Source organism: Formica exsecta, unplaced genomic scaffold, assembly GCF_003651465.1.
Source record: "Formica exsecta isolate Colony F162 unplaced genomic scaffold, ASM365146v1 scaffold667, whole genome shotgun sequence".
NCBI lineage: Eukaryota > Metazoa > Arthropoda > Insecta > Hymenoptera > Formicidae > Formica > Formica exsecta.
In genome coordinates, this window is record NW_021853430.1 from 141,722 (window position 1) to 156,082 (window position 14,361).

At 35.0% G+C, this 14,361-nt stretch overlaps 1 protein-coding gene across 4 annotated transcripts in view; it reads left to right on the forward strand.

Moving 5' to 3' along the window:
- LOC115243015 overlaps positions 1-14,361 on the forward strand; it is a 112,074-nt gene that overhangs the window by 36,216 nt on the left and 61,497 nt on the right. Inside the window, exons 1-2 of one of the 4 annotated variants that reach the window (XM_029819662.1) lie at positions 164-790; positions 1,946-2,693. The exons of 2 other annotated variants lie outside the window; for them this stretch is intronic. In XM_029819662.1, the coding sequence (XP_029675522.1) occupies positions 2,437-2,693 (257 nt within the window). In that variant the 5' untranslated portion in view covers positions 164-790; positions 1,946-2,436. Of the gene's footprint in view, positions 1-163; positions 791-1,945; positions 2,694-14,361 lie in introns of those variants that run through there. One more of the 4 variants, XM_029819663.1, reaches the window with a different exon arrangement.

The following is a 14,361-nucleotide window of genomic DNA, read 5'->3' on the forward strand; positions in this document are numbered from 1 at the left end:
TGTGCGTGCTGGCGGCTCTCTTTCCCTCTTCATTCTTACCCCCTATCGGCGACCGCTGCCGGGGTCTTACGACGCCGTGGAGGGGCGCGTGCGTGACGCATGCGACGCATGCCCCCTCGTCTCGTGCCGTCACTATCGTTCCGTTGTGCCGTGTACGCGCACGTGCGTCGTCGTGTCATACCGCGTGCCAGGTCGATGTGATATACAGATCGAAGATCATCGACGTTTAAACGAGGATTCTTCCTGCTACAAGTGTGCTCGAGCGTAATCGTACAGAGTAATCTCGAAAGTACATTGTTTTATAACGCGATTGTGTGTGTGTGTATGATAATCTCTCATGTTAAAGAGACTTAAACACGTGCCGATCTAGTGCTCGATCGAACGTATGTGAAGTGTTGCTTTGGGAATCCGAAGATTTTCCCTTATCAAAGCTCCGCGCGCGAACAAAGACAATGCGAGGCCGATAAGCGTCGAATAGCACAATCGCACTTCGGTTACTGCTTTCCGATCGTATAACCTCGGCTTTCAATTTCCATTTCTGTCAGGGAGAAATACTGTAGATAGTAAAGTGTTATCCGAATACGCATGTGCGCTAATCGGTCAACTGTCACCGATAGTGCTTTCGATCTCGATTGCGAACCGAAGACTACGTGCGTTCGAATCAAAGGTCTTTACGCTCGACCGAGAGTCTCTTGTTTCCCGGAAAAATCCGAGAGATACAAGAGCCGCAGATAATAGCGCGTTGTCTCTCTTCTCGCCCAGAGGATTATTCGCTTCTCTTAAGTCGATCGTAAGTAACTTGACGGCGTAAATTCACTTTGGTTTATATTTGTTTGGTGTTCAACTTTTATTTACATTGTATTGTTATTGTTACGTACATATTGTATGTTTTACGACTTTTTTCTTTTTACGGTCTCTTGAGTATCTCGCTATATTATTTATTGATGTGAAATTTTATCATCGAGTAGAATATTAACATCTGAAATCAGTGTGCTATTATACGGAAATCCAGATATATTGAATCACAATATTATTATATATATACGCATATTATTTGAAAAGAGATATATATATAATATGTGGCTATTTTAAATATGAATTTAATTCTCTTATAGTTTTCAATTTATAAATATTAGATATATACCAAATGTAAGATACGAGAAGTCTTTCCAAGTTTTACGTTGGTTATCTGAGAAGCGTTTTGTTTTCGCCATAAAAGCAGTGTAATAAATTAAAGTTCTCGGTAGATCTTTTATTACGTTGTTAATCATTCGGGTTTTTAAACCTGACAACGTGCGATCTTTTTGCGTATGTTAAAGATGTCGTCTATTATCTATAGAGATAACAGATCTCTAGAAATTGAAAGGCTGTAGGGGAGAAACAGTACATAAAAAACAAGAGAAACTTGAAAGGAGAAATTAAATAATTAAATAAATAAATTAAATTAATAATAATTAAATTAATTAAATAATTAAATTAATTAGTTTATAAACACATATATGAAAAGGTATATTATATATTCAAGATTTATAAGAGGTGAAAGATTAAACTTGTAAACAGTTTTTTTATCATTCTGTGTTTTTAAATTATATATTTTTTGTAAGTTGAAATATATATATACAAAAAATTAAATTCACATTTAAAGTATAAGGATTTTTTAAATAATCGTGCATTAATAAAATTGATTCACATAAGGCTTTTACGTAATAATAAAAATGAAATAGATATTTTTTTAATTTTTTTACACATCGCTATTCTCTTTACTTGTGAAAAGAAAAGGATATTAAACTTTTTAAGACATAGATTTTAAAAGAGATATAAGAATTCAATATATCTAATTAAAATAAAACGCATACACTCCTTATATATATCTCTCTCTTCAGAACTTTGTTATAAATTCAAATGACAAATAGCAAATAATCAGACTCGTCCAATATACATATAGATTGTCCGTGCAATCAGATCGAAGTCGCGCGCAATCTATCACTATCTTCCGATGATAGGATCTTGGATCGCGTGCCAAAAGCACACGAAACCAACGAGAGACGTCGCGCTATCCATCAAAAGAGTACTTTCGAGCCCGCGGGCCATGCGCGCACGGAGAACGCTCTTATCTCGATAATGGTTATCGAATAGACGAGAGGCGAACAGACTCTCGAGCCGAGAGCGCAAGAGGAAGAAGACGAAGACGAGAATCAACCGCGAGAATCGCCGAGCGGCGGAGGGCGGTCGACCTCGAGATAAGGGAGGACAGCAACGGGGAGGAGCTCGACGATTATAAATTATATTCACCCGCGACTGCGACGGAAAAATCAAGCCGAGCGGACGAAATAATTATTGTGCGCGTTCTTTCTCCTTTTCTCATCGCGAAGAGAGACGAGAGGGAGGGGGAGGGAGGTGGATTAATCGCGTCATGCCGATCGCGACGTGAGTCGAATGCGAGGTCCGCCACGTCGTCGTCGAGGGGCGGAGAACGCGCCTGTGGCGCAAAGTGATCGGCAAGGTGTCGTCGCGGCAATCGTCCGTCACCGTACAGAGGGTGAAGCGAAAGGAGAAGGCGAAGGTGGAAGAGTGGGACCCTTCATCTGGATGCCAGTTCTCGAAGGAGGAGTGCGCAAAAGGGCCGTGCGCAAAATGCGGATGAGGATCTGCGCCGCGACCAAGGAGTCCTACACACTCCTCTCGAAGAAACGGTAAAGTTCTTTATCTGATCTTGCAGGGTGTCTACTCTCTAGAAAAAAACATATACTCTGTCCAGCGAGAGAATGACTTCGGTCTGCGCATAGGCGGGCAAAGTGGGGAGAACATAGCGAGGTACTCAATACCGTATACGTAGATACGGCTTCTGTGGGTGGAGACCTGCGCGAAACGGACGAGTTTTCGTCCAACCCGAGGTCATTTTCTCGCTGGACGGAGTATCGAAAGCTTGGAATTTTCAGGGATTCTTTTTGGATCTGAAAAAAATCAGAGAATTCTTATGGAATTTTATTTTATAACTCAGGGAATTAAAAAAAATATATAATATATATTTATATATATTTAAAATATATTGTAAATATGTATTTATTTCTGTTTATATATTTAATATCCTAACAAAATATTGAACATATAGTATATATTTTTTATTGTATCTTTAAAGTATTCTCTTTACCTAGAATTTTAAAGAAAAATACCTGGAAAATCAGGGAATTTTCAAAGAATTTTTTTTTACCAGATTTGAATAAACATTTTGTCTTTTTTTATTTTTTGCGTGATGTGAAATTTATTAAATTTTCTAGTCTGTAAAAATTAATCGAACGCTAATGGAAATCTTCTAGTTCGATTTCGCGCGCATGTTTATCTTAGGCTTTTCTCCCATTACATACCTCAGAGAATCCGCGAAGTCATTACTCGCTAAACGCGCGTATCCGCGCGTTCCATATTCCGATTTCCGTCGAACGGTGTCCGTTCTCCTTTAGCGATTCGCTAAACTCAAACGACGCAGCGGCCGTGGTTACAGTTAAGGCGTACGAAAGCGGAAAGAAGAGACACGACGGGAGGGAGAACGAGAGTCGATCAAACCCGTAATCACAATTTGCGGACGAAATATTTATGGACTGTCATTTCGTAAATTACCGCGAGATTACGGCTCGTTACACGGCTGCACTATCGAGGGTGAGAGAGAGAGAGAGAGAGAGAGAAAGAAACAGAGTTCGGTCGTGGGACGTGTAACGGGTACGCTCTAACTTTCAACGACACTGTGCAATCTCTATATACGGGAAGAATACCGATGTCAATAAGCATCTCTTATCCGAGTTGAAATTTTATTATCTGTTGCGAAATTCCTCAAAAATGCATTTTTGCGCCACAATTGAGGCCATCAATACTTTAACATCTAGATCGATTCAGCATCTACATCTTACGCGAGATATCAGCCAGTATCTCTCTAAACAATTATCTCTAATAATACTTTATTTAATATACACTTATTTCTCTAATAAATTTGTGTTATATCTTTGTCTATCGGTTATTGTGTTGGGAATCGTATATATATCGTAGCCAGATTACACACTCAAAAAAATGTCTTGCTGATATAGGTAGATTTCTAGGTGTCACAACAAAAATTTATCGCTATTTTTTGTATCTGTTAGAATATTGTCTGTTACATATAGAATTTATAGCAGCAATATTCTAATAATATCTTCTAGAAAATTTAGGTCCCATTGCCAAATGTTAATCACTGCATTGGATAAATATGAGTTTCGATACTACAGCTAGAACACTCTTTGTGAGAAATATAACTGCCAATTAAAACTGCATCGAAAAATTGAGAGAAATTGTTTAAAAGAGCTGGATAGATTGGGCGCGTTATACAAATATGTTAGATGTGAGGATTATATATTTATTTGTTTCTTGCCGCTAATTTTTTCTGTGTACCACAGTCAAACTTTATAACAAGTATGATTGGCCTTAACATGGATAGGCGCCACAGAAAAACATTCTTTCTAAATTTCACAAACAGTTCAGATATAAATTCTGTCTCTGTCACTTAGATTGATTAAATGCGAAACATATGCGATATCACAGTATTTGCTAATCATTTATGTATCTCAGTTAATTTTGCGCACCCAGAAAATTTTTGCTGTAGTTGCAATACCACTTTTTTGAGTGCATAATTCGTCTTTATATAAAACGTCTAGACATTTCATAAAGTGCGGCTACATTCACAAATCATGGTTGAAAATGAAATATTTTACAATCTGACCGATCTTACTTTATGTTACATTTGTTAAAATAGTCATAATAAATGTTTTTTTTATTTTTTTTTCACGCTTATATTTCTTTTTGTTATTTGTTTTCAAACATTATTTTCGAGAATTTTATTTATGTATGTTACTTTTATAAAACTTTAATTGTAATAAATACAACAAGTATTCATAAATACAATAAGTAATAAATACAACAAGTGTTCATACAAGTTTTTTCTCATTTAGAAATACACATAATTACCTATTAATTTTCTATAAATGGCTGTTCTACAAAGACAGTTCATAAAATGTCTGAAATGAACCAGCCAGAATCTAAAAAAATGTATAAATCATTTGACAATGTGGCGTGCCGCTTGTTAGTGTTTTATAAAGAGACTAAAATTCTTAGCCACATTGTAAAATATCTCATTTTCAACCATGATTTGAGAATATGGCCGCACTTTATAAAATGCCTAGACGTTTTATAAAACGACGGATTATGTAATCTGGCTACGATATATATACTGCATCTTTTTACACGTACCTTTTAGTTTTTACTACCCCTTTTAGTCTGTATAACTAGACACGAATTTGCAATTTTACGATTCTGTTTTGCATATATAAATCATAGAACGCTTTTGCCGCACGTAATTACGTTTATAAAAAAAAATAGTATATAAATAGAGTGGCGGGGAGAGAAAGGGAAGGAGGATATACTCGTTGGTATTCGACACCGCGAAATGATCGATACTTCATTAAGCTTCCTCCCCTGGTCGTATCAACGATCGATTTATACGGCAGCTTTGAGAGAAACGGGCGATTTGCCCGCGGGTAGGAATAACTTAGCTCGAAACGTTTATAAAACGCGCGATCGAGATACACATAAATGCGACGCGGATCGCATAAGTCTCACAATTGTTACGTAATCCGGAGTATGTACATGCTCGATCGCCCCGTCCCGGGGGTGGAAATCAACCGTCGTTAATTTAAGCCATTATGTCCACAAGCGGCGAGACGTATTCACCCGTCGTGCATTCACTGCCAACAGAATTATAATAATTCATGACGCGTCGTCATAAATATTCATTCGCGCGTGGCCGTGTACTTTGATTATTTACACGGCTATGTATGGAAAATACTAAACCTAACCCTTTTAGAATTTTTGGTATCCGATTATTCCATCGTTGACGGATAGCGACTGGAAACTTTCTATACGTTTTTATTTCGCGGAGGAGTAAATGTTTCACGGGATTATTCGCCAGTAAAGATGGATTATTATCCTCTTTATTGTATCCGTGGACTTTCGCAATTAACGTGATCGATTCAAAGACATTTATGACAATAATAAAGAATCAAAATTGGAATTAAACTGTTAAGATTAATTAAGATTGAATTATGTGTTGAAATTTTATTTATTTTAAAGCTTTTTATACGTTATACAAAAAGAAATTAAATTGGATTTATATTTATATATTTATTTATATAAATAAAAATATATAAATGGAAAAAATAATATTTTTTATTAATTTAATTTTATAAATAAATTATATATTTTATATTTTGTGTTTACTAGGCCATTGGACGCATATCAATCTTAATTTACGTTACAGTGCTCGTTGAACGAGCATAAATGCGCTACACATAATATACAATAGAATACATAAACAGAAAATCATAGAAAATCATAAAATCGAGAGAGAATTGTCAAGGCTATAATGTCACTCTTAATAGTGATTTAGTAGTAAAGGGATTCAAGGTAAATGGAAAAAATAATATTTTTAATTAATTTAATTTTATAAATAAATTATATATTTTATATTTTGTGTTTACTAGGCCATTAGACGCATATCAATCTTAATTTACGTTACAGTGCTCGTTGAACGAGCATAAATGCGCTACACATAATATACAATAGAATACATAAACAGAAAATCATAGAAAATCATAAAATCGAGAGAGAATTGTCAAGGCACATTTATGACAATAATAAAGAATCAAAATTGGAATTAAACTGTTAAGATTAATGAAGATTGAATTATGTGTTGAAATTTTATTTATTTTAAAGCTTTTTATACGTTATACAAAAAGAAATTAAATTGGATTTATATTTATATATTTATTTATATAAATAAAAATATATATAAATGGAAAAAATAATATTTTTAATTAATTTAATTTTATAAATAAATTATATATTTTATATTTTGTGTTTACTAGGCCATTGGACGCATATTAATCTTAATTTACGTTACAGCGCTCGTTGAACAAATAGAAAATCATAGAAAATCATAAAATCGAGAGAGAATTGTCAAGGCTATAATGTCACTCTTAATAGTGATTTAGTAGTAAAGGGATTCAAGGATGAGATTGGCAAAAAGGGTGATCCCTAGGGGTATAAAGGCGCAGGTATAAAGGCAAATATCTCTCCCTCTCTTTTTGTGATTCGAGATGACTTGCGATCGCTCGGATGTAACTTTGGAAAACAATTTAGCTTGGAATATTTATTGCCTAGGGAAATGAAAAGGGAGGACAAAGTTTTCGATAGGAAACGCGACATATGTTGAAAGTGCGTTAAATTTTCGAAATAGCCTTTTATAAAAGTTTATGTATTTGAAAGGATACAGATTACTCTTACCTTTTTCTATATACAAAATACCAGATTTTTTTTTCTTTCTATTTATGCCTGTATTATTGAAGATATCATACACGTGTATTTAACGTAAAATGAAATTGATTTCTATTTCACGTACACGCAAAAAAATTTAAATTACATTTTAAAGTTTACGATTGATTTAAACATATAACGAGAATCTTACTTTCTTATCTTGTCCCCTTATCACTTCAATGAGCTTCGTGCATATTCAAACAAGGGCAATGAGGCACTGTCCCCCCAAGCATAAACAGTCTTGACGTCGCGTCCTCACTTCGTATGACGACAGATATAATTCGCACCTCGTGCATTTTTCCTTTTTTATTCCACGCTTCATTTATCCCGTTTGAGATTACATTCGCTGATATTTTCCCGACGAATCTCCGCCCATGCCGGGTACGAGAAGAGACGCGCGTCTATGGGGTATCTCGTATTTATTGCAACAAGTTTTTCATCCAAGGAAGAAATTTAAATTTGTCTTTAACAGAAAATGTGTTTAAAAGTTTTTTCGATGTCAAATAACGAGTATTTAATCTGAAATGCGATTATCGAGATTATATTAACATTTTCAACGAAACTTTATTAATTTTGTATAAATTGAAAAGTCTTTTCAAGAAAGGCTCTTCTGCCTGAATCGATAAAAAAAAAAAAAAAAAAAAAAAAAAAAAAAAAATATAATAAAAAATATGATAAAAAAAAGATGTCGAAAATCAACTCTTCGTAAATTTCGTATATTAACACATTAGTCGAGAACAAGTGACTGTGTGTTCGCGATATCTCCGACTATTCCTTCTCTCCTCTCTATCATTTCACTTACTCCTCCCTCCCCCCTCCCCCGTTCTTTCATCTCGTTCTCCTTGTACGCGTTCACGCGTGTTGCAGCTGCCAGTCTACACGAGTGTCGTCGTCGTCGTCGTCGTCGTCTCGTCTTGTCTCCTTTTTCTCTAGCCCTCTTCTCGTTCTCTCCTGGGACCCCTCTAATAATGAATCAAAGTACTGTGTATCGCACTTTTAGTCTGTAGAGCAGCGTCTAGTAGCGGCGTTCTGACCCTTATTAGCAACACATTTGTCGCTATCTTAATCATTTTAATCGCGCCGTGGAATAATACAAATTCGCAGTGTTTCTAAACATGTTGTAATGAGTTGGCGCTTTTACGTTAATTATCACGATATTCGATGATTATCAATTACATTTTCCATATAAACAATTTCATTACATCGATTAATTTTTTTTTTTTTTTTTCTTACATTGTTTATTGAGCGATTATTTATTTTAGCTTGTTTAAATCTCTAATTGTGCAATTACTGCTAATGTGTAATTTTAAGTATAATTACAATCTTGTTAATTATTGCTCCGATTCATTTATTCCAGTAAAATTTTATACGGAAAAGTATAAAATAGAAGTGTGTCCTTTCCACGCAAGGATAGACTGTATTTTATGTATAATAAAAAATTAAATAATATAAAAATCTATGACACTTCGCAATTATACGCGTAGTTTGCCACTATCTAAGATCGCTGATACGGAAGTAATTAAATATACTATGCGGGATATTGCAGTAACAGATTTGTGCGATTGGATGCTCTTCTTATATATCTCATCGATGAAAGACTTACGTCGTTAACGGTTGATTCGCTCGATCTTTTCCGTTTCTTCTTACGCTGCGTGTCGACGTTTCGCTCGAAGAATTATCGGATCATCGTATCGGAGTGGCGGGTACAGTTATGGAAATGAATGCCCAGTCACAGCGGCTTTAAACGTGACTTATGGATACTAGAAGCGTAGTCCCTTCAATGAAACACTCGTCCGGTATCGCTGTAACATTAAACACGATAGGTACAAATCGATGGATTAAGGAACTGGACGTTAAATGTGGAAAGTAGTACGTGCTACATTATGGTTTTTTTAATATTTTTAATGTGCTGGGTCGCGGAAGTTATCGTTAAATTAATCACGATTCACAGGAAATATTATGACGTCAACACTGTTATTATTAAATTCCTGCCATTTAATTTTTCTTATATATATATATAATATTTATTCGCAAGTAAATACTCCCTTGCGTTCTTTAGATGAGTATTTTTAGAGAATGGAAGAAGGAAAGTAGGATTAAAAATTACAAAAATAAATAACAATAATAATACTTTAAAAGATTTTTTAAATTAATATTTAACATAGTACATATTTAATTGTACATTTGTTTTTAATTGCAATTTTCACATTGCGTTAACATCAAAACTTTAACTTAATTCTAAAAACGAAGTACTAATTTTACAGAGGTGCACTAACGCTTTTCATAGAGAACCTTTTGAGAAGGAACACTTGAGAATGCTCGAGTATTCTGATCCTCGAACAACATCGCATATTTCGGGAATATCGCCTTGTGTGGCGATATCGTCGTTGCTGTTATTACACAATGGCCCATTCTATTTCATTATTCCTCATTTCCGCGAAGGCTTGCGCGCGATACCGATAACACCGCGATGCAATAAAGTTAAGAACGATGCGGGCGTTCTCGCGCGTGTTCACCGCCCACGGCTTATGTTAAGAGACGGAGCGGCAAAAATTACGTTACTGGAATTCGATACGAGCGAGAATAGAAAATTGAGATCGATTTAAGCGGAAATTTCGTAGGATATTTCTAAGTATGTATGTCGAATAACACATTGACAAAAGCATGAAAATTTCGTAGATTGTTATACTATTTCTTCTGGATATTTGTGCAAAATTTAAGCACAATTCTCTTAACGGTTTGAAAATTATTTAATTTTAAAGTTGCTATTGATTCTTATGGAAAATCGCGTATTGTAGCACTTATTGACAAATTTGACAAGGAAAAAACATTGCCAACGAAATAAAAATTTTTACATTATTATTAAGAAAACTCAAATAACTAATAAATATTTGTGCGTTTAAATTAATAAATATTTACTCGTTTAAAAGTTATATGCTAAATATTGTAGAAAAATATTATCTGTCTGTCTCTTTCTGCAAATTACTCGGTTTTTTTCCTTGCAGTTGATTTCAGGGGATATTTACGATCAAAAGTTGATCATAAATTAGAAAAAGTATTAATTACAACTATTTTCTTTTACGAAGATATCAAAAATTATATTATTTTGTGATGCTTTAATTTTTCTTATAATCCGGATTTATTTATTTGATTTTTCAAGCAGTATAAACGTAAGAAATATGATTTTTTTTTTTTAATTTTGACAGTTTTTCGCTACTATTTCTGCTACAGCCAAGACATTCTTAAATTAATACAGTCTACTTGTACTTGTTTCCTTAAAATGTATTTGCCTCCTGAAATATTAATCTCCTTTCGTTTCGTATCTACGTGATGTTTTATTTTAAATGGATTTTTTCTACAACGTGATCTTTCCTGATGAGCAGTCGTCGAAACCAGATATGTCATTAATAACAGTTAATGATAATCGTTACAAGACGCGTAATATTAGTGAAGCGGTTCATTCGGTAGCATCTCTACCACTTTGTACGAGAGAGGGAAGAGAAAGTAAGAGCGAGGAGCGGAGATAACCGCGTGTCCGTCGGCGATAGGCGCCTCATTAAGGCCACCGATCCTCGAAAGGATAACTGGGACATATGCAACAACGCGGATACAAAATGACCAGCGTTCAAAACCCGTTTCTTATCGCGTAAACGAAAATGCTATGCAAATTGTTCGATTGAGCCAAGTTCTAGACACGCATGCAAATCTATAATCTGACTGATTTCTTCTTTTTTTTTTTTTTTTTTTCCCTTCCGGGGACCAACGAAAATGCTATGCAGATTGTTCGATTGAGCCAAGTTCTAGACACGCATGCAAATCTGTAATCTGACTGATTTCTTCTTTTTTTTTTTTTTTTTTTTCACTGTCGCGAGACATTATGTTATGGAAATGACTCATTTATCGCAGCCTTTTAAGGCGCTAATAACAGCGAATGATAAGACGGAGTACAATATCTCGGTCTTCGGAATCATCATTAATCAGTTATTGATCAAATTCTTGCATATAAAAATTGAAAACGATAAAAATTATTAATTAATTATATATATTCAATCTAATATAAAACAAAATGTATATATTTGATAAAATATTAATTCTATTATAAGTCCAAAAAAAATTATACTTAAAATTAAGCTATAATTACCAACGCGTGTCTCTAGAGCAATTCTAAACAACTACCATTAAATAAGGAACGTAAAATAATCTCGAAAGAGAATAATGGATAATTTTATTGTAAGTTATCTTTGAAATTGATTAGCTTTCAGCTAAGATATAATTGAAATGTTTTTCTGCTTCGTCGAGTTTTTATTTATCTATCCTTAGTTAAACAGCGACGACACAATGATACATTAGAGTCTATCTTTCGCTCTATTAAATCTTTAAGACGCTGAAAGGCCCCGGTAGCCAATGCTTCTTGACGATAACCGCAGGCTTAGATAATATACCCGTTGCATCACATCTTATCGCGACTTTATAAATCTTTCAAAGTTTACTACACTTTTCGGATGTCGAAACATTGGCCTCAATTTGCATACAAACAAGTAGCAATAAAAATATAAATATATAGTTTTCTCTCTCCTATTATATTAAATTATTGTTATATCATCTCACTCTTATAAGAGAAGCTTATAAGTTATACATTAAAAGCTTATAAGTAATAAAACAAGTAATAAAAATACATTAGAATAATAAGTAATAAAAATATATTACAAGCTTATAATTAATACATTAAAAATATATAACAATACAAAATATATTAAAGCAACTTCTTTATACAATTTTTTGGCCATATAAATATGACACAGGAATTGATATTCCGTTACATCTCAAAATTGCGCGGGTTTCTCTCAAAAACAAGATAATTGCAGAATTATACTTTATCTAGATTTCTGTGACGGTAACAAAGCGTCGACTCTTCGAAGTGGGGTCGTTGAGAGGGTGAATTATCGGAAATTTTGGACGATCTATGGGGGACCATGATGAAGATACGGGGGATTGTTGGAAGAATGAAATTGGAGATTATTTCGAAAATGCGTCATCATCCGTCGTTTCGTGTAATGTCCGTATTTACGGACGTGATGATATTTCGAGCGAACGGACACGACTGTGTCAAGAGTTCGTCGTACGTGCCTTGGCACGCGATCGAACCGGTTTCGCGAGGCTAACGTGTAATTGCGATTTACGCAAACCCACGGTTTCCCCATCGGCGGCCGATGAAAAAGAAATTGAGAAAAAATAACGTGATTTATTGAATTTTCTCTGGGATAATATTTCGTAGATTTAACAAGATTACAAGTTGAACATCCAAGTTTTGTAATTATATGAGGAATTTAATCGTCCGGCAAGTAATGTACTCATAGAAAATTATCTATTTATACAGAATTACATACACTAAAAATTAGAAATTTATTAGAATTTTAAAAGAGAGAGAAAATGTCGATCTCTCGACAAAATATTTGAATTCGCGATGTAAACATCAAAACTATCATTATTTTGATATTATCTTAATGTTTCTTCGGTACCGAGAACGCTGTCTAGAGAAGGTTGATCGGCAGTCGAGTCAAAGACGAAGCCGAGGCGAGGCAAAGGAGCCTTCTAGACAGGAAACGAGCAATTAAGAGGCCAGAGCGACCTTATCTCGCGCGAGCAGCATGCTAGGCGGCTTCTTGATGTTGCATGGGAATGGGGAGAGGGAGGGAGGGAGAGGGGGGGGGAGAGGTTGTAAACGCGTACGAGAATCAGCACGAGGCTCGAGACGCGTTATTCGCTGTAACATCATCGCCGTCATCGGAATGTGACGGAATGACGGGAGAAATTGGTGATTCAACGGGCGTTAAACGTCCGACTTTTTCAGTGGAAGCTTCAGCTCGTTCATTGAGAGAGCCCTGGATTACTTATCTCTACATCAGCGGTTTTGAATTGCATCGTCGGAAACGAGGGAATGTTAATTAACGATAGATATTGTGATTTATCATTGGAATTGCTTGGAACTTCGATATAAAGTTTTGAAATATTTTGTCGTAAGAATTCTTTTATCCTTTTTCTATATTTTTTATGTACAATTTATATAATTTTTAAATAAAATAATTATATATTTGTTCATATAATATATTTTGACCTAATATTATATGAATGTATAAATTATATTGTGTTTATGTATTTTTTAAATAATTTTTTTTAATATAATATTTTTCATAATATTTTTTAAATTTGAATAAAAAGAAAAACAAATCTTGAAAGAGAGAGAGAGAGAGAGAGAGAGAGATTATAAAAATAAAATAAATAAAGTGGAAAATAAGGAGAAATATTTAACTTCATCTTATATAGGAAGGCGAGAAAATTTTTCATCTTTTTCTTGTTTGTATTGCATTGGATTCAATTCTTTTCTTTCATTTTGAGCAGTTCTCTCTCTGTCGGAAAATTGATAGATGAAAACTTTACGCAAGCTTGCAATATCTCACATTATACTTAGGAATTCAACGCGGTTTTATATTCTTTCATAAGAGAGAGAGAGAGAGAGAGAGAGAGAGAGCGATGCCAATTTCCGCCGCAGCCCGTAATGGAACGCGGCACGCGCCGCATGCTTCCTGCTGCATACGCTTTATTAAATCAATCCGATTACCAATGTCGAGCGGCGGCATAGAAAAGAGAGAGAGAGAGAGAGAGAGAGAGAGTATCATGTTTGCGCCAAACAGACGTTATCGAGCACATAATCTGTCTGAATGGAGTCGTACGCTGTAACCGCAATTCCATCGCATGCGGAAGCATCGGCATAATGGCCAAGTTTCGAGGGCCACGGTTCGAATGGCACATATATATTATAGGTATGCGTATACAATGGCGTCACAATGGTAATCGGAGGGGTGTGCGGGACAGTGGGCATTTTGTGAGTCATGCGTCATCCATCCCGCCTGGCGCGGTGCCCACCCCTCTCGAGAGATCATCATCGAGATTCGTGGGCCCTCCCCCCCC